The sequence below is a fragment of the Hypanus sabinus genome, chromosome 1 (assembly GCF_030144855.1).
Source record: "Hypanus sabinus isolate sHypSab1 chromosome 1, sHypSab1.hap1, whole genome shotgun sequence".
Taxonomy (NCBI): Eukaryota; Metazoa; Chordata; class Chondrichthyes; order Myliobatiformes; family Dasyatidae; genus Hypanus; species Hypanus sabinus.
In genome coordinates, this window is record NC_082706.1 from 31,977,682 (window position 1) to 31,998,646 (window position 20,965).

The 20,965-nt window shown below is 43.1% G+C and overlaps 1 protein-coding gene across 2 annotated transcripts in view; it reads right to left on the reverse strand.

Moving 5' to 3' along the window:
• ido1 (indoleamine 2,3-dioxygenase 1) overlaps positions 1-20,072 on the reverse strand; it is a 45,899-nt gene extending 25,827 nt beyond the window's left edge. Inside the window, exons 1-8 of one of the 2 annotated variants that reach the window (XM_059966136.1) lie at positions 20,029-20,072; positions 19,866-19,932; positions 16,880-17,031; positions 14,660-14,755; positions 13,431-13,550; positions 12,141-12,259; positions 4,905-4,919; positions 499-598 (exon numbers count right to left, since the gene is read on the reverse strand). In XM_059966136.1, the coding sequence (XP_059822119.1) occupies positions 499-598; positions 4,905-4,919; positions 12,141-12,259; positions 13,431-13,550; positions 14,660-14,755; positions 16,880-17,002 (573 nt within the window). In that variant the 5' untranslated portion in view covers positions 17,003-17,031; positions 19,866-19,932; positions 20,029-20,072. Of the gene's footprint in view, positions 1-498; positions 599-4,904; positions 4,920-12,140; positions 12,260-13,430; positions 13,551-14,659; positions 14,756-16,879; positions 17,032-19,865 lie in introns of both variants that reach the window. The other variant, XM_059966131.1, reaches the window with a different exon arrangement.
• Positions 20,073-20,965: the final 893 nt, after the last annotated feature.

The window sequence follows — 20,965 nt, forward strand, 5'->3', positions numbered from 1 at the left end:
GTGAAGAGCCAATGAGATGGGATCTGCTGCGGACCCGTTGCTCTGGTAGGCAAATTGGACTGATCAAATTGCTTCTCAGTCAGGAGTTGATATGATTCGTTACTGGACTCTCAAAACACTTCATCACAGTGGCTGTAAGCACAACTGGGTGATAGTCATTGAAGCAAGTTACCACACTCTTCTTGGGCACCAATATAATTAAAACTGCTTGATCCAGGTGGGTACCACACACTGCCGAAGCGAGAGGTTAAAGACCTCAGTGAACATGTAGCAATGAACTTCGTAAAGCCTATGTCATTAAATAAATTGTGCACGGTAGAAATGGGAGATATTGGATTTCCTTGTTCGACTGCCTTTCTGAAAATGCAAAAATGCTTTTGCCAAATGTTTGCCTTCTAAAACAGTGGAGTTGAGATACATAACAATATTAATAAAAGCAAACAGTTTACTTAGAGTATTTACCCCTTTACCCCTTCAGATATGTGACCCTTCACATACCTTGATGCCTTGTACAGCTGCCAATTCCACCTGTAATGTTACCAGAAAAAATCCCTTCAAGCTGCTTCCTCCAGGTAAGGTGAAGATCGTGTCCAAATTTCTGGAAGAAATGTATTACCATCTAGTGGTCATACAAAATACCAGCACATAAATAGAAACACAGTTTACCAGCACATGTTTTCTTGTCGAAATAAATCAATTTTAATCTGGTTACCTTCTCGAAAGAAGCCTTACGTTTGTGTGAAGAGATGGGACAGTTCTCCTCAGATGAAATCACCTTAACATTGAACCAACAGTTTCTTGCGTACAAGAACACTGCAGAGCAGCTTATACGGAAGAAGCAGAGGTACACAGCCAGGGAGACGTCAGTGTACACAAGGTGGCAGGAGGTCCTATGACATGAACTGAGAAGGTAGTCAAGACCCTGGACTTGGTTGGAAAGTAAGAATTTTAAGACCTCAGATGAGTCATTAAGGGCAATAGTTCTGTGCCAAATCCTGGCAATTGCGCCACTTAACTCAGACTCTGCTCCAAGTCAAAGTTAAGTTATTGTCATGTGCACAAATACAGTATGCACAGGTGCAATGAAAAAGTGACTTGCAAGCTCACAGGCACATAGTAACAGATAAGTATTATTCACAAGGGAAAACAAACATAAATTATATACAACTTTGTACGAGAAAGAACATAAATAGAGCAATAGTCCCCTTTAGTGTAAAGTGATCAAATTTGTCACTTTATTGCTATAATGTAGTTAGGGTTGTGTGCCGGTTGGTCTAAGAAATAGCACGGCTGTTAACGCAACGCTTCACAGCACCGGCAACCTGGGCTCAGTTCCCGCCTCTGTCTGTACGTTCTCTCCGTGACTGCGTGGGTTTCCTCTCGCAGTGCAAAGATGTACTGGTTGGTAGGTTAATAGCTCATTGCGAATTGCTCTGTGATTGGGCTGCCTCGCAGGGCTGGAAGGGCCAACTCCATGCTGTAGCTCAATAAATAAATAAATATGAATAAAGTTGCGGGCTTCTGTACGCAGCTATCAACACCCTTCACTAACGGGGACTAACATTATATTTATGTAGACTATTAATAGTAATGCCACATTTTTCAGGTTTGACTCACCAATCAGTCTTGCTCCCAAACATTTCTCATTTCCCAAACACATTAGGTGACCTCTCTCCCACTGTCACATCTCCCTTTCCCTTCTCGGACAAAATGGCTCAGGACTGGAGGCAGGAGGGCTCGATTACCAGGAGACTGTTAGGTCCCATATACCTCCTATCCCCTCTCAGCAGGCAGGGATGGGCATAACTGCAATGGCTGTCATGGGAGTAAGACCAAAACGATCAATAACAATATCCTCTCCTCTCGTCCTCCTACCAGCCCTTAAGTTAAAACCTCTCCTGCCAGAAGAGCTGAAAGTGGTGTAAGTGCACATCCATGTCATTCTTTTCTCCCCACACCACAACCTGGTATCCTGTCCTGTGCAAGGATCGGAGCTGGCCAGGTGGTGGACACAACCAGAGCGTTTCAGGAGACCTGATCTGCTGCCTGGTCAGTGACATCATGGTGGAGCATCTGGTCATGGGTTTTGTATCTAACACACATCAGCTGAGGGAGACAGTGTCCAAGGCTGCAGGTCAATGGATCACTGAGTGGAGCAGGTCAGGTTAAGAAAGTACATGGGACATTTGCCTTCATTGGGTGAGACTCAGAGCACAGTGCAGGGTCATACAGGAACAGAACAGAACACACTTTAGGCCACAGCTGCAGCTCTATGACCATTCTGAGATGGCGATGGAGGTGGAGAGGAGACCTATGGGAACGTTGCCAGGGCTGGCGAGCTATGGGTATCAGGAGAAACTATTTAGACACAGGGTGCTTTCTTTGCGACAGAATGAGCTGGGATTTAATTGAGTTGTGTCAAATGCCAAAAGGACAAGAAAGGTATGCTTCCCTCAGCAGAAGAGGTCAGTAAGTAAGATATAAGACCATAAAATATAGGAGCAGAAGTAGGCCATTCGGCCTATTGAGTCTGCTCTGCCATTCAATCATGAGCTGATTGATGTAAATGGAGATGTAGTTTCTGCAGGATTTAGGGTCAAAGTGTTGAGACAAAAAAAACTAATTCATACAGATTGTGGTCAGAGTCTGGATCACATTTTCTGCAGAGGCAGTGGAGAAGATGCCTTCCTCCTATTGACAAAGTACCTGTCCCGGGCTATTGGCCTGTCTCTACCTTCAATGGTGGGAAGCAAGAGCTACAATGGAAACTAAACCGGAGCCCATTTTGGCCAGCAGGTACTTCCTCAGTATCCGGGCTAGGGCCAGGGTGGTGCTGGTACTATTGCTGCCATGACCCATGATCCTGGCGCTGTCTACGTGGATGAAGGGTCTCGGCCCAAAACATCGACAGTTTACTCTTTTCCACAGGTGCCTGGCCTGCTGAGTTCCTCCAGCATTTTGTGTGCGTTGCTTGGATTTCCAGCATCTGAAGATTTCCTCCTGGCTGTCTGTGTGGAGTTTGCAAGCTCTTCCTGTGACAGTATGGGCTTCCTCTGAGAATTCCACTCAGATATCACAGCAGGATGGTAGATTAATTACTCACTGTAAATTACCCCTGTCGCAGATGGATGGTAAAATTTAGGGGGGGTGAGCAGCTGGAGAATAGAATGGGAATAGGACATCAGGGCCTTTCTCTGTAGCTCTCAAATCTCTGATCCCTTGTAACATTAACTACCACCAACCAAAGCTGTATCAACTACAGCTGAAAATGTCCCTACCATAGTAAATATTAATGCTAAAAAGAACTAAAGGGAAACTGATGGGCATATGTGCATGAGAGAGAAAATGTTGTTAGTGTGTGGTAGGTCATGTTTAACCAATCTATTAGAGTTTTTCGAGGAAGTTACCAGGAAAGTGGATGAAGGGAAGGCAGTGGATGTTGTATACATGGACTTTGACAGGGTCCCGCGTGGGAGGTTAGTTAGGAAGATTCAGTCGCTAGGTATACATGGAGAGGTCGTAAATTGGATTAGACATTGGCTCAATGGAAGAAGCCAGGGAGTGGTAGTGGAGGATTGCTACTCTGAGTGGAGGCCTGTGACTAGTGGTGTGCCACTGGGATCAGTGCTGGGTCCATTGTTATTTGTCATCTATATCAATGATCTAGATGATAATGTGGAAAATTGGATCAGCAAATTTGCTGATGATACAAAGATTGGAGGTGTAGTGGACAGTGAGAAAGGTTTTCAAAGCTTGCAAAGGGGTTTGGACCAGTTGGAGGAATGGGCTGAAAAATGGCAGAAGGAGTTTAATGCGGACAAATGTGAGGTATTGTACTTCAGAAGGTCAAACCTAGGTAGAACATACAAGGTAAATGGTAGGACACTGAGGAGTGCAGTAGAACAGAGGGATCTGGGAGTACAGATACATAATTCCCTAAAAGTGGTGTCACAAGTAGATAGGGTTGTAAAGAGAGCTTTTGGTACATTGGCCTTTATAAATCAAAGTATTGAGTATAAGAGTTGGAATGTAATGGTGAGGTTGTATAAGACATTGGTGAGACCGAATTTGGAGTATTGTGTACAGTTTTGGTCACCTAATTACAGGAAGGATATTAATAAGGATGAAAGAGTGCAGAGAAGGTTTACAAGGATGTTGCCGGGACTTGAGAAACTGAGTTACAGAGAAAGGTTGAATAGGTTAGGACTTTACTCCCTGGAGTGTAGGAAAATTAGGGGTGATTTGATAGAGGTGTATAAAATTATGATGGGTATAGATAGAGTGAATGCAAGCAGGCTTTTTCCACTGAGGCCAGAGGTCATGGGTTAAGGGTGAAAGGGGGAAAGTTTAAAGGGAACATTGCGGGTGGCTTCTTCACGCAGAGATTGGTGGGAGTGTGGAATGAGCTGCCAGATGAAGTGGTGAATGTGGGCTCACTTTTGACATTTAAGAAAAACTTGGACAGGTACATGGATGAGAGGTGTATGGAGGGATATGGTCCAGGTGCAGGTCAGTGAGACTAGGCAGAAAAATGGTTCAGCACAGCCGAGAAAGGCCAAAAGGCCAGTTTCTGTGCTGTAATGTTCTATGGTTCTATGGATAAGGGGTAAATTGGGTCAATGGAATTGCTGCACTGGGAGCTAGCACAGACTCAGTGGCCCGAATAGCCTTCTTCTGTATAATCAGAAGTATAAGTGAAGTATTATCACTGCCCTTTAACCTTACGAGGACCACTCTCTGCTTCAATTTCTCAGTATCCCTGTCAAAGGACATTTTTTTGACTTATTTTCACATAACCACAGGAGAAGACAGAAGGTCTGTAGATTGCATCACCCACCCATCTTGATACAATTCTAAGTGCAAAAAAAATCATAATGAGAAGAACAAAGAGATTCAGTGCTTACCTTAACTCCATGCCCCTGAAAAGATTCCGCAAAGAGATTTGCAAAAGAAAGGAACAAATAATTAGCATTTTCCACAATTCTGCATGTAAGAAAAATTAAACAGCTTCTGAGTGCACACTAATTTCACCTGCAAATCCATCACAAAAATGGTAACCACAATTCATAGGTTTAAGCAATGACTGGAAATGACTGGACACTGGGCACCGGAGGAAGATAGGATGTGGAGTGGACAAGTTTAGCCTCATATTCCAGCTACCTCCTTCCCAAGCAATCTCAGTAAACCAGTAAGGGGGACCAGTGAGAGCTTTGTCTCGAGATCCAGGGGATAAAACAGATGTGCTATAATGAACAGAGAATGCTGCGTGCTAAGTTCCTGGCAATTTCCCTTTGTTATAACTTGTTTCGGGATGAAACATGCTGAGGATTTCCTTCACACAGTGGAGGGTATTAAAATGGATGACCTGCCTGTTAAAAGAGAGTCAGAAAATTCCACGATCACATTTCGGGTGACGTAGTGTGCAGCAGGTAGTGCTACTGCTTCGCGGTGCCAGGGACTGGGTTTGGTCCTGACCTCAGAAGGGTTCTGTATGGAACTTGCATATTCCTCCTGGGACCCCGTGGGTTTCATCCCCTGATGCTCCGGTTTACTCCCACAACCCAAAAAGTTGCAAGCTGGTAGGTTAATTGACAACTTTACGTTGCTCCTAGTGTGTGTGTGTGTGTGTGTGTGTGTGTGTGTGTGTGTGTGTGTGTGTGTGTGTGTGTGTGTGTGTGTGTGTGTGTGTTAGGGACAACTTTTGGGGAGTCGATGCAAATGTAATAGGGAGAATAAAACAGGGCCAGGTTAGGAATAGTGTGAATGGGAGTTATGGTCAGCATGGTCTCAGTGGGCTGAATGGCCTGTTTCAGCACAGTATCTCTCTACAGTCCTGCGAACTGGCATTTGGCATTGGTCTATTGTCATGTGCACTCAGATACAGTGAAAAACAGAGGAACTAAGGAGGCAATAAGAGGCACAGACCTCATGAGTTAAACAGGCCAGCTTCGTGAGCAAGGACAGTGCTTTGAATTTTGTTTGTAACCTGTTTAGTTTTTAACTTCTCTGTTAAATTCTGTAGCTTCAATGTACATTCATGAGAAGTAGTCTTTAACCTCTCAGGAACCAAAGTAACCAGCTAGAACTGATTAATTCTGATCACACAAGATGCTGATAACAGCAAAAGCAGTAACTGAAAGCACAGTGTGATTTTAGCGCAAGTGTCCTGTGAATGGAATGTCCACAAAGTAAGGAATTTGGTGAGCAATGCACTGGGGAGATAAGGACCAATTAGGTCTGTCAATTATATTAAGCATTTCAAGACATGTCTGCAAAGTTGCTAATGTGTTGCAACTGTAGTTAAGCAAAATATGGCAATATGCAATTTAGGTCATGCTGAATTAGTACATCTTCCAGAATATTGGATATTATTTTATGTAATTTGATATTTAATTCACTTTTTTAAAAGATATTCCACAGCACTATGACACATGTGAGGCCAATAAGTTCAAAGGGAGTTCGAGGAACAGGACTCTGTTAAGTCCAAAGGGTTAGTGGGAGCCCAGGCCTGATGAATGAGAAGGGGAATGCAGGAACCAGGAGCACAGGGAGCTGGAAGGGAGCGTGGCAAACGTTACCTTCTGAGTCAGATGAGGAACCGCTAGGACTTCTGAATGGTCAGATAGTGAATCAGAATCAGAATCAGGTTTATTATCACCGGCACATGACGTGAAATTTGTTAACTTAGCAGCAGCAGGTCGATGCAATGCATAATATAGAAGAAAAATAATAATAAATACATCTTATTCAGTATACTTTATACAGTATAAATATATTGAATAGATTAAAAATCATGCAAGAAACAGAAATATTATACATTTTAAAAAATGAGGTAGTGTCCAAAGGTTCAATGTCCATTTAGGAATCGGATGGCAGAGGGGAAGAAGCTGTTCCTGAATCACTGAGTGGGTGCCTTCAGGTTTCTGTACCTCCTACCTGGTGGTAACAGTGAGAAAAGGGCACGTCCTGGGTGGTGGGTGTCCTTAATAATGGACGCTGCCTTTCTGAGACACCGCTCCTTGAAGATGTCCTGGGTTCTTTGTAGGCTAGTACCCAAGATGGAGCTGACTAAATTTACAACCCTCTGCAACTTTTTTCAGTCCTGGGCAGTAGCAACCCCACCACCCCCATACCAGACAGTGATGCAGCCTGTCAGAATGCTCTCCATCTATAGAAGTTTTTGAGTGTACTTGTTGACATGCCAAATCTCTTCAAACTCCCAATAAAGTACAGCCGCTGTCTTGCCTTCTTTATGACTACATCAATATGTTGGGACCAGGTTAGATCCTCAAGAATCTTGACGCCCAGGAACTTGAAACTGCTCACTCTCTCCACTTATGATCCCTCTGTGAGGATTGGTATGTGTTCCTTTGTCTTACCCTTCTGGAAGTCCACAATCAGCTCTACCACCTTACTGATGTTGAATGCCAGGTTGTTGCTGCGGCACCACTCCACTAGTTGGCCTACCTCACTCCTGTATCCTCTCTCGCCACCACCTGACACTCTACCAACAATGGTTGTATCAACCACAAATTTATAGTTGGTACTTGAACTATGCCTAGCCACACAGTCATGTGTATAGAGAGAGTAGAGCAGTGGGCTAAGCACACACCCCTGAGGTGCACCAGTCTTGATTGTCAGTGACGAGGATACGTTATCGCCAATCCGCACAGATTGTGGTCTTCTGGTTAGGAAGTCAAGGATCCAATTGCAGAGGCAGGTACAGAGGCCCAGGTTCTGCAACTTCATCAGAGCTTCGTCTGGATCATCAGGTTTTCTGTCATGCCTCGATCAGACCACTTCAGGTGCCAGGGTCCTCCAGGCTCCGCTGCTCCGTCCCCTCTGATTATTAGTTCCTTGCTTTCACTTGTGTCTTGTTTTAGTTATCAGTGCACCTGTGCCTGGTTTTGCTTGTCTATTTAAGTTCCATCCAGTTTTTCATCCTTGCTCATGTTTGAGCTTACATACCCTGTGTTCTCTACAAACCAATCCAAAGTAAAAATTCTTTTTTTCAATCCTATCCTAGTCTCTGGTCTCCTTTGTACTTGGACACAAATGCATTGATAGGGTGAAGGCGAAGGCTCAGCCAAGGGACTGGAGCAGATAGGGCCCAATTTTTGTTTAAATCGGAACTACCAAGGTAACAGAGCACGGGCCTGGTGCCTGTGAATCCCCAGCTATGGGTAAATAGCCCCACTGCCTTGTGGACAGCCTTGAGAGAGATGAAGGCTATGGGAGTAAACCCAGACAGCAAATCTAGAGTGGAGCCCCTAAGGCGGCTGGATGTCATTGAACGTCCTTCCGGCTGCTCCTGCGGCCAAGCTGGTGCCAAAAGTATTGCTTCATAAGCTTTCCTTTGGATTATACTGGTGAGGCCGAAAGGGATCAACTGGGCATGTCAGGATCCCCATACCTTCTGCCCAGGCCTGTGCTATGGAGAGGTCACTCTGTTGTCCTTTGAGACAGAGGGATCATCGTTGTCATCATGTGGGGAAAAATACGCCGGTATTGGTTTATTATTGTCACACGTACTAAGAAACAGTGAAAAGAATTTGTTTGCATGCCATTACTCAGATCATAAGTACCTCAAGGTAGTTAAAAAAAAACCCAGAATGTAGAATATGGTAGAGCAGTTACAAAGAAAGTACAGGGGCCATGACGAGGTAGGAAGTTCATCTGTGAGTGCATGAGGTGAAGAGTATGGTGTGATTTGAAACCATAGAGGACTGGCATCAGCACTGGGAATAATGGATCGGTTCCACAGGGATGGACTTCACTAGAATAGAACTGGGGCCTGTGCCCCAGCAAATAGAAGGCAGTTGTAACTAGGGCATGAAAGTAGATAGTGTGGAAAGCTTTTGGTGAAAAGGAATTTTGGAAGTCAATGAGAAATGACAAAGCAAGGTTGCAGAGTTGTAACTCAGCGACTGCTAATCAGAATCTACCTGGAAGGAACAGAGCAGTGTAAGAATGTACCTTCAAACAGAGTCAGAACAAGGAAAATGGTACAAAGTCTATTAACGGCTGTTCATCTGAATCTGTTACAGAACAGGTAAATTGTTGGCACAATTAGAAATAGGTGAATGGATTCTAACAGCCATTTCAGAGACATGGTCACAACATAACCTAGGATGGGAAGTAAAGAGTGCTAGAGGACTTAAACCTTTAGAAGAGACAGATGATGATGGTGATGATGGTGATGTTGATGATGATGGTGATGATGATGATGATGATGATGGTAATAATGATGATGATGATGGTGATGATGATGACATCAACTCAGGCCTGGGAGGCCAGCGCCGGGCATTTTCATGCCTTACAAGGTGCGGAACGAAAGACTGTGTGGCGTTCCACTCCTCAAAGTCTCTCCTCAAGAGATAGGCAAAATGGTAAAAGAGCTGAAGCAGCCATGGTGTTAAGAATATGGGAGAAAGGCAGCAGAGAAAAAGGACATTCACCCAGCAAATCAAGGACAGAATCAGTTTGTTTGGAAATCAAGAGAGGAAAAGGACAGAGAGCAGTGGTGGGAGCTGTCTATGATCAGAAGCTGTAGAGGTAGTGCAACTCAGTAAGACAAGATGCATGTAACAAGGATAACACACTAATCACAGGGGAATTCAATCTACAACAAACCAAAAAAACTGTAATGTTGTGAAGAATGAATAAAGAGATTGGGTGTTATCTTCCACTGAGGAGCCAGGCAGATGCAGAAGTAATACTATGTACTGAAAAAGGATTTATTGATGGTCTGGTAGCTCAGCTAGCTTTGGAAATAGTAATTATAATATTATAAAGGTCTTAAAAAAATCTCTGATAGTGATTTAATCCAGTCTTAAATCTGAGTAAAACAAACAAGGCATGTGGTGTGTGTTGGTGAAGGTGGAAAGATAACCTATAATGAAAGGAAGTGACAGCAAAATCTACCCTTTAGCAAATGGATCAGAAATTACAAATAATAGATAGTGTTTAGGGGGAAAATATTCAACAGAAGAATTGAAATGGTTATGGATATCAACAGTATAGTCATATCAAGATAGGATGTACTAAGTATAAATATTATTTGAGAATTTTGAATGATAAATTATATTAAAATTAATTTGTATTATGATGCAGAGTATGTGATACCAGAGTAAAAGTTTTATTTATTTTTAATTTAGAAATATGACACAGAATGTACCATTTTCACCCAACGAGCCGTGCAGCTCAGCAAATCACTGATTTAACCCCAGCCTAATCACAGGACAATTTACAATGACCAGTTCACCTACTAACCAGTACTTTTTTGGACTGGAGCACCCAGAGGAGATCCATGAACATGTGGGAAGGGCGTAAAACTTTCTTACAGAGGACGCTGGAATTTAATGCTATAGTACTGTCACGCCAGCTGTGACACTACCATGACACCCCAAAAAGAAAAACGGTGAAAAGACTGTGAAAGCTTCACAGTTCACTAAAGCAAGAGCAAGAGGAATTGATATGGAAATGGAAAGGATGCAAGTGTAGTCTGACAAGAACTGTAAAAGTGACTAACATTTACTTTGGATATGTAACGAGGAAAGCATTAACTCAGGTTAATAATGGACCCTACAGACAGAGACGGGAGAAATGATGATGGAGAAGAAAAGAATGACAGAGAAATTAAACAGCATTTTGTATTTGAATTCACAGAAGGCACAGTAAACCTCCCAGAAACTGAAGCATAGGCATAGAGTGATGAAGGAGCTCAAGAAAACACACAGTATGTTGGCATTTGTTGCGAGACAAATTCAGTTCACATCTTACATCTTGCTCCAGTTATATTGGCCCCTGCTGAGAGGCATCTTGCTCCAGTTATATTGGCCCCTGCTGTGACTTCAAATAAGGGACCTGGTGACGATTCTTCCGGAGTATTATTCAGAGCCTTGTCTCCTTATGCTTACAACAGAAGGAGAGAAGTGGAGGTTCATTTGTCCAACAGGAAAGAAAAGTAATTTGAGCTTCCACCGTCTGGCCTTCAGCAGAATGGGAGGTGATATTGAAATATATATACTTCTCACTGGGCAGGTCCAAGGTTTCCAAGGCCTGGATTGTCTAGACCCAGGGGTCACAGGGACAAAATGAGCGATCAGCTATTCAGTGCAGAGATGAGAAGATGTGAACTAGGTAAAAGAGAATTGGAACTCTGTACCCCAGCAGGCAGTGGAATTGTTGATTATGTTCAAGTCAGATGCTGATAATTTTCTAGCTGTTCAGGGAATTGAGTGATACAGGGTTACTGCAGGAAAGTGACACTCAGGTAAAAGATTACCCAAGATTTAATTAAATAAATAGCAGATCAGACCTTTTCCTGCTTGCCTTATGTTCTTTGCTCCTTTGACACGCTCAGCTTTACACCAGAGATAACCCGAGTACATAGTGCAGTGTGTTTCACTTATGTGGAGACACGAAACATTATTTTTATAAAAAGTGGAGACGCAAGAGACTGCAGGGGCTGGAATATGGAGCAACACTCCAAGAATGCTGAGGGAACAGTGGGTCAGGGAACATTATGGAAATGGAGAGTCGACGTTTTGGGTCGAGACCCTTCATGTGGACTGAAAGACAGATGGGAAATGACCAATATAAAAAGTTGGAGCAAGAGCAGGCAGGGAATAGGTGAATCCAGGTAAGGAGGGTTAATAGGTAGATGGAGGAGGTGGGAATGGAAATAACACTGAGGTTGTGAGGTGATAGGTGGAGCCAGGTGAAAGGGATGATAGGCAGATGGAGGAGGGGAGAGTGGAACTAGGGACAGTAGTTCAAAGGCCTTTAACCAGCTGTGAGACTCCAAGGGCCAATGGGGCTTCACCATTCCTTGGGTGGGGCCACTGCACCTCACTCTGGGAATGTTCAGCCAAGGAAGAAGCGGGGCATTGGGAGCAAGCTGCAGGTGGAGTGGGGAAACAGGCCTTCTCTTGAGGGATAAAATACCCACTTGATGTTTTCCATCCAGTCAGGTGGTACAAAATAAGGAACGAAAGTTGGAGGTTTGAGTATTCTCAACAGCCACTGGCTGAGAAGGACAAAGGGAGGTGGAACATTACGAGAACAGTAACTACACCCCCTTACCTTGCACACTTACTCTTTATCACAATCCAGAATAATGAGGCCAAAGTTCTTACCTGTTGGGATCCTTTTTCTTCCAATTTGATAAAACACAGTCAGCATGAACTAAGATTGGTGGCAGTCCAATGATTTCAGATACTTTGCAAAAGGGCACCACAAGGTTCTTGGGCAGCACCTGATGAATGTACCAAGCCACAAAGAAAGCAAGAGTCAATTCATTACCCTGGAGACTACACAAGCAATCTGCAGGAAGACCTCAGTGGGTCAAACAACCTCAGTGGAAGATGCTGTTTGACTCACTGGCTTCTTCCAGCTTGTTACATGTTATTCTGTTTAAACCTGCTTTCAGCTTCCGACATCCTAGGTCCCAGACTCTACCTCTCTCTAACCCCACACACCTTCTTTTCTTTTGGAACCTGCTTAAAATCCCCACTTAGGTCACTCGTCCCAACCACTACATTTTTCTCTCAACAAGTGTCTCAAAACCTCTAAACGCTCTCTCTCTCTCTCTCTCTCTCTCTCTCTCTCTCTCTCTCTCTCTCTCTCTCTCTCTCTCTCTCTCTCTCTCTCCCTCTGTCTCTGTCTCTCTCTCTCTCTCGAGATATATATATATAAAACTTTAAAAACAGTAAGTGTAGTTGTTATAATGTGTGATTCTGTGAGATGAGTAGCAGCATTTAACATTATCATTTGCTTCGCGTTTGCATACGTACAGTTTTTAAGGAAAAATCCTTCGTTATTAGTCATGTTCAGTTTTTCTTTTGCCAATTGGTCTTCAAGCAGCTGACTAACTAATGTTTTCAATCCTGTTCTATTTACAGAGGTAAAAATAGCCACACAGCTATGTAAACATAGAACAGTACAGGCCCTTTGGCCCACAAAGTTGTACCAAACTTTTGACCTGTTTTATGATCAATCTAACCCTTCCCTTCTATGTAGCCTCTATTTTTCTCTCATCCATGTGCCTAATTAAGAGTTTCTTAAACATCCCTAATTTATCTGCCTTTACCACTGCTCCTGGCAGGGCATTTGACACACCCACCTCACTCTGTGTAGAAAACCTACCCCTGACATCCCACTATACTTTCCTCCAAACTCATTAAAATTATGTCCCCTCGCATTAGCCATTTCCACCTGGCTATCCACTCATCTGTCTCTTATCATCTTGTACCTGATGATGTATCACTGCGATGCAAAACAAACTTCCAATCCATTTTTACAACATTTACACAGTGCCTCGGTTCCACGAGCAGCAACAACACTGGCAGCTCCAACCGGTTGTGAAATGGTCCCGGTGCCAAGTGTTTGCAAAACAGGAGTCAGTGACACAAGGCTAGCTTTCAAACCTTTGCGCTGTTTTGCTCTCCCTCCTGCCACACGTAGCCCATCGTAATGAAGCTCAAGGCCAGGTGAGCCAGCCGCAGCTGTTTATGCCCAATGAGTAGATGTGTGTCCAGAAGCTCCATCTGCAAACAAGATGATATCGGAGATAGAACAGGGCAGGAACAGGCCCTTTGGCCCATGATGTTTGTGCTAAACTACACCTCTATTCCCTGCATATTCATTTGACTAGCTAATACTGCCATTATAGTCACTTCCACCATCACCCCAGCATCCCATCCTGGCCACCTACTACCCTCTGATTAAAATACATCTCGGTAATGGAATTCCCACATCTATCATTTGATGTATTTAATCCAAGGCACCCCTCATTTGGTCCTTTGCTCTACTTCCAGGTTGATTCTTCAGGGTGAGGCTGATCTTAACTTCAAAGTCATTGGTTTTTGCCATCGGCACCAGGTCACGTCAGCACAGGTCCAGTGAAAAATTTACAACAGTACCACGTGCACATAGCGTTAGAGACACACCACCTTCAGAAGAAGAGCTATGTAACAACATAGAATATACAAATGTATACATAATGGACCCTCATAATTCAGGACATGCCCTCTTCTCACAATAAGAGAAAATCGGCAGACGCTGGAAATCCAAAGCAACACGCATAAAAAGCTGGAGGAACTCAGCAGACCAGGCAGCATTTATTGAAAAGAGTAAACGGTCAGCATTTCGGGCCAAGACCCTTCATCAGGACTCTCGGCCCAAAACATCGACATGCCCTCTTCTTATTCCTACCCTCGGGGAGGAGGTACAGGAGCTTGTCGATCCACATTTATCATTTTAGAAACAGCTTCTTCCCCTCTGCCATCTTGTTTCTAAACAGTCCATAATCTCATGAACTCTACTTCACTGTTCCTCTTTTGCATTATTTATTTATTATATTTATATTTTTTTATTGTAACATGTAGTAATTTTTTATGTTCTTGCACTGTACTGCTGCCACAAAACACGTGACACGTGACCGTCAGAAATATGATGGTTATCTATAGCCTGCATTGTCATTTCTCAGCATCCTCAGAGGGCATTGCGGGATGTTTTTTAATTAACATTGCCTTGCCTTTCTGCTTTGGTCAGTAGCCCCCTGAAGTGCTACATACATTAACTTTATTTGGTTACTTGGTAATAAGCACACATTTTCTTCATTCGATCGGGATTATAGGATAAATGAAGTACCTACTTTATTCACTTCGTGACGAAGCTGCTGAAGTTCAATCAACCGAGGCAAATTGTTCGCAATGTCCATCCACGGCTGGTAGAATTTCGGGAGCTCATACTGGTAAGAAGAAAGAAGCTACTCACCGGCTGAGCCACATACAAACTACGCAAAACTTGGGTGAGGAAACGATTTGTGATTGTAATGCTAAATTGTATTTCTTGATGTCAAGATAAATGGAGCTCAATGCTCCAGATATTAACCTAACATAAATAAGATTTATTAAATTCCTGTCACTCTCCCTGCGTTGGAGGAGCCTCGTTTCCTGAGGAAGGCTCATTTGACTTTAGCAAGTGATAACTTTCCATTTTTGTCCACTTTGTTTCTGAAAACTCTAATTCGTCCAGCAACAAAGAACATGATTCTGTTTCTGGGCTGTTTACACAGGATAAGTGATCAAAACCCTCATATACAAAGGGAATAAAATGGAATAACACTGCTCCCCAAATTGCAACTAACAGATGCAGGAAAGGACAAGTGTGCAGTCAAATTAAAATAACAACATTGCTTTATGATATGCAAATAAAAAATAAAGCAACACTTCTATATTTTTTCACACCCGGAGATTCTTATTGCAGATTATTTACTAATGGCTGATTCAAACAAAGATAAATAATGGCGAAAATGCTGGGGATAAAATTAAAGACAAAAGCTCTGCAGCTTTGTAAGTCCTGGATCTAAAGCCATGCTAATAACAAAGGATGCTTCACTCACAATTTAATGGTGAGTTTGCAGAAGATTGGTAGCTGGTTCTGGGAGTGACCATCCTGTCTCTGTGCTCAACTCCACATTAATGCAAATTAAATCATTATTTCCCAACTTGTGGAAACAAATTCTCCTCAACTTTACCCATGGGCCCAATCCCTGAAACTCTTTTTGAAAGACAGAAATATATTAATATTGTACACAGGAGTTATAACTGCACTCAAGGAAAGCAATGCAATAGAATTAATCATTTATACAATAGCAGTAGAAAAAGTGATAACATACCAATGGCTCTGGTAAAACAAACCCAAAGTCTTTGGAGACATGGAACTTGTCCATGTTTAAGTACTCTCCATCTGATACATTATTCTCGCCCTTGTCCATTGCTCAACGAGAAATATTAATGATGCAGTGAGATTCACTTCTCTGTCAAGGATGAACTGCAACAATGGCTTCCAAATGTGTTTTACCTAAGGCTGAGAACTGTCATCAGGCAGAAGAGGAACACAGATATAGTGCAAGCTGAACATTGGACTTTGGTCCCACTGCTGGTTGGTTTAAATGGGGTTTTTGAGTGTCTAATTAATTTCAATGGCTATCTCAAGTTTCTGAATTAGCTGGCTGGAATGTAAAATTTACTGTGAGGGTGCATCAGGGGAGACAAAGTGATGTTTACTTGTTCCAAAATAGAATAAATAACACAACTGGCAAGATAAGAGAACAGAGATAAGGTGAGCTGGGTCCAAAGAAGGTGCAAATCTGCTGCTGTATCCTGTCTGTGACTAGAGATCAGCAGATGAGTAAGGCATAGGGACTTAAGAAAGTAGGGTTGGAGGGAAACATTTGACCCCTAGTTAATGCTCAACCAGGACAATCTTGGACAATAATTTTCACATCATTTTTGTGCTGATGTAAGTATGCAAAGTTCACTTGCTCTGGTCCATGAATGGTGATGGTTGGGGTGGGGAGTGGAATTTCGCAGAGCAAGCAGAAATTTTGCTGGAGTGGACTGCCGAGTGGTGGTGACATGTCCAGCACAGTGTCAAACTGGGGATGGGCAGGAGACTAAGATGTGGTCTTTGGCGATCTCTGCTCCAGCTTTGCAAAAGCGTCAGCCTGAGACTAAGTAATCTGCCCTTTTGGTTTGAAGAACATGAAGAATTCTGCCAGAGTTAGCAGCTCATGTGAAGACTGCAGATAAAATAACAGCCTCTGCTTCTTAAATGTAAAATCCATAGATAATACGTATAACACTGGACAATGATTCTTTTCAAAGGTACTGCTTCCTCAGAATTATTTTGTGATTATGATAGAATCCTTGAAGCTGACTATAAATATAATTTCAGATGACACGTATCACATAGGAATATGATGAAACAAAAAATTAACTTTTATTGAATATAATGCATTTAATTGGATAGTGGTGCTGATGCTTTGCAACAGTTCAACAAAGATAAACATGTTTAGTTGATGATTTACATTTTTACTCAGTGTCTGAGGTTTCTCACTTAAGTGTCCAACAATAATCAGCCAGTATTGAGGGATTCCAGTTGCTCCGATACTGTTTCTCCATGACTGCAATGTCCTGGTGAAACCTTTCATGACGTATGCTGGTGATTTTAAACCTGATTCTGAAAAAGAAGTGAGTTAATCCCATAAGAGGTCACACACGAGTACATTGTGAAGAAACCAACACAGGATCAAGTCAAGATTACTATTATGTCCACAAGTATGGTGAGGTAGAAATAATGTACGCTTAGCCCATGGCTCTACTCTCTCTACACCCATGTCTGTGAGTTAGGCATAGCACAAACACCATCTATAATTTGCCAATGGCACACATTGTTGGCAGAATTTCGGGAGGTGTTGAGGTGGCATACAGGACTGAAATAGATTTGTTGGTTGAGTGGTGTCACAACAGCGTTCACTCAACGTCAGTAAGACTAAGGAATTGATTGTAGACTTTAGGAAGGAGAAGTTAAGGGAACACATACCAGCTTCTTTCAAAGGGTCAGTAGTGGAAAGGGTGAGCAAACTCAGGTTCCTGAGTGTCAACATCTCTGAAGATCTACCCCGGGCCCAATATATTGATGCAATTACAAGAAGAGGCATGTGAGGAGCTCTCTTTCATTAGGGGTTCTAGGAGATTTGGTTTGACATCAAAGACTCCTGCATATTTCTAGATACACTGTGACAGACAGGAAAGCAAAACTGATAGACAAATCAATTTAGAACCCACCCTTAGAAGGGTGGGGTTGGCAAGTTTGCAGATGACACAAAGGTTGGTGGTGTTGCGGATAGTGTAGAGGATTGTCGAAGATTGCAGAGAGACATTGATAGGATGCAGAAGTGGGCTGAGAAGTGGCAGATGGAGTTCAACCCAGAGAAGTGTGAGGTGGTACACTTTGGAAGGACAAACTCCAAGGCAGAGTACAAAGTAAATGGCAGGATACTTGGGAGTGTGGAGGAACAGACGAATCTGGGGGTACATGTCCACAGATCCCTGAAAGCTGCCTCACAGGTAGATAGGGTAGGTATTAAAGCTTATGGAGTATTAGCTTTCATAAGTTGATGGATAGAGTTTAAGAGTCACAGGGTAATGATGCAGCTCTATAAAACTCTGGTTAGGCCATACTTGGAGTATTGTGTCCAGTTCTGGTCGCCTCACTATAGGAAGGATGTGGAAGCATTGAAAAGGGTACAGAGGAGATTTATCAGGATGCTGCCTGGTTTAGAGAGTATGCATTATGATCAGAGATTAAGGGAGCTAGGACTTTACTGAGATGAGACATGATAGAAGTATACAAGACATTAAGAGGAATAGATAGAATGGACAGCCAGCGCCCCTTCCCCAGGGCACCACTGCTCAATACAAGTGGACATGGCTTTAAGGTAAGGGCTGGAAAGTTCAAGAGAGATATTAGAGGAAGGTGTTTTACTCAGAGAGTGGTTGGTGCGTGGAATGCACTGCCTGAGTCAGTTGTGGACAGGTATTGTGGACTACTAAACAGGTATGTGGAGGAATTTAAGGTGGGGGATTATATGGGAGGCAGGGTTTAAGGGTCAGCACAACATTGTGGGCTGAGGGGCCTGTACTGTGTTGTATTGTTCTATGTTCTAACTCCGTTCAACATATCACCAGCAGCCTACCCATCTTCACGGACATATGTATATACAGAGAAATGCCGCAAAAGGGCCTGTAACATCAGGAAGGATCCCACCCACCCTGCTCATGGACCGTTTGTCCCACTCCCATCAGGGAGGAGGCTTCATAGCATCCACACCAGGACCACCAGGCTCTAAATCAGTTACTTTCCCAAGCAGTATGGCTGAGCAATATTTTCACCCAATATCACCCCTGACAACCACTCCCTTATCACTTTCCGTCAGAGTCACCTTACATACAGATACTCTTGTGCTTATGGACATACAATCAATTATATATGTTAGCTATCTTAAGTATTTGTATTTATAGTGTTTTTTAAATTTTTTTTATCTTATTGTTTTATTTTGTGCTGTATCAGATCCAGGATAATTCTCCTTTACACTTGTGTACTGGAAATGATATTAAGTAATCTTGAGAGCATTCTAACTGGTCACATCACTGTCCGGTATGAAGGGCCCACTGCACAGGATCGGATAAAGCTGCAGAGGATTGTAAACTCAGCCAGCTCCATCATTGGCCCTAGCCTCCCCACCATCGAGGACATCTTCAAACAATGATATCTCAAGAAGGAGGCATCCATCGTTAAGAACACCCACCACCCAGAACATGCTCTCTTCTCATTGCATCAGGGATAAGGTACAGGATCCTGAAGAAACACACTCAACGTTCTAGGAACAGCTTCTTCTCCTCCGCCATCAGATTATGAAGGGCCCACGAACACATGAACAATGCCTCAATATTTTTGCTCTATTTTGCATTATTTACTTATTTTTATATATTTATTATTGTAATTCACAGTATATTTCATGCATTTCAAGGTATTGTTGCCGCAAACATCAACTTTCATGACATGTCAATGATAATAAACCAGATTCTGATTCAGTCTGTGACGATCTGTCAAGATGGCATGCAATTAGAAGCTACTCATTGTACTCCCTAGCGACCCCTTTGTCCATTTGTCCCTCCCCACTGATCTCCTTCCTGGCACTTGTCCTTGCAAGCGGAACAAGTGCTACACCTGCCCCTACACTCCCTCCCTCACTGCCATTCAGGGCCCTCAGCAGCCCTTCCAGCTGTGTTTTTCTCTCCCCTCCCCGCCCCCCCCCCCCCACCTTTTAAATCTCCTCCTCAGCTTTTTCCTCCAGTCCTGCTGAAGGATTTCGGCCCAAAACATCAACTATATTTTTCCCCCATAGATACTGCCTGGCCTGCTGAGTTCCTCCAGCATTTTGTATCTGTTGCTGTTCACTGTACATCTCAGTAGATATGATGATAATAAAACAAAAACCTAGTCCATACCTTCTCACGGTAAGTACTGGACAGAAAGTCAGCCTTTCACCTCATGGTGACCCCCTACCATCCATTCCTGTGTGCGGAAGATTAAAGTGCAAGTTTAGGCACATTCCATTGCATAGAATTGAGCTAATGAAAGACGGACGACAAGACAGATAGGATTTCTGACACATTCATCTGAACTGCTAGTGTTTCACTCCAGTCTACCTCCATATCCAGATAATCCAAAATAGGTGGATGAGGTAATCTCTCCGACCCTGTCCTCACAACGAAGATCAAAGCTCAGCGTTGTAATTGGATTGGAAATTTGCAGAAATAATCTTTTGTCTTAAAAGTGCACACAAATTAGGTTTGAGAGCCACACCTTGTCTGGCCGGTTTACAAAAGGGCCTTTCGGGTGTGACAGGGAGATGAACAGCTGGTCTGAGTGCAGTCCCTAGTGGTTTCCTGGCATTGAAATCTGCAATTGACTATTGTTTCGGTCTTGAAGGAAGGCGACTCTCTGTGCTTCAGATTTCCTATGGTGGCGCCTTTCTTTGGATTTGTTCCTCCCTAGTAAAAGCAGATAAATAACTACTACACTCCTTCACCCTTGTCCTCTCTGTTTCAGTGCTGTTATGGATACCATTAAGTGTAAATATCTAGTGCAGTAAAACTCTGACGGTCCACTATCTGGATAAGCTAATGGTTCAGACATGCTCCCTTGCTGCTTCAGTTCCAGTTCTCCCGTTTAACTCAGCACGATTAGGGACTGCGCTCACTTCAGACTGACCAGTGCTTCTCCACTCTCCCTTCAAACATAGTAACTTAACTGGGAAACTTATTGCAGTATCAGGTGAGATCTGAAAAATCACCTGTGTATTCATATTGCATTTAATAACATCCGAGAGACCAAAAAAACCTGCAAGTTTCAGTGAATTCCTGGCATTAGCAAAGATTCACTGTGGGAAGCTCTTGGGGAAGAACGTCTGTGGATGGGGCTGAAATTTGGGGCCTCGGCAGTTTTTTCCTCTCTCTTTCTACACACGGTGTTTATGGGATTCAGAGCTGGTCAGGTAAGAGGAAGGATTCACTGGATACCCAGATTCAGAGCGGTTTATTGTCAT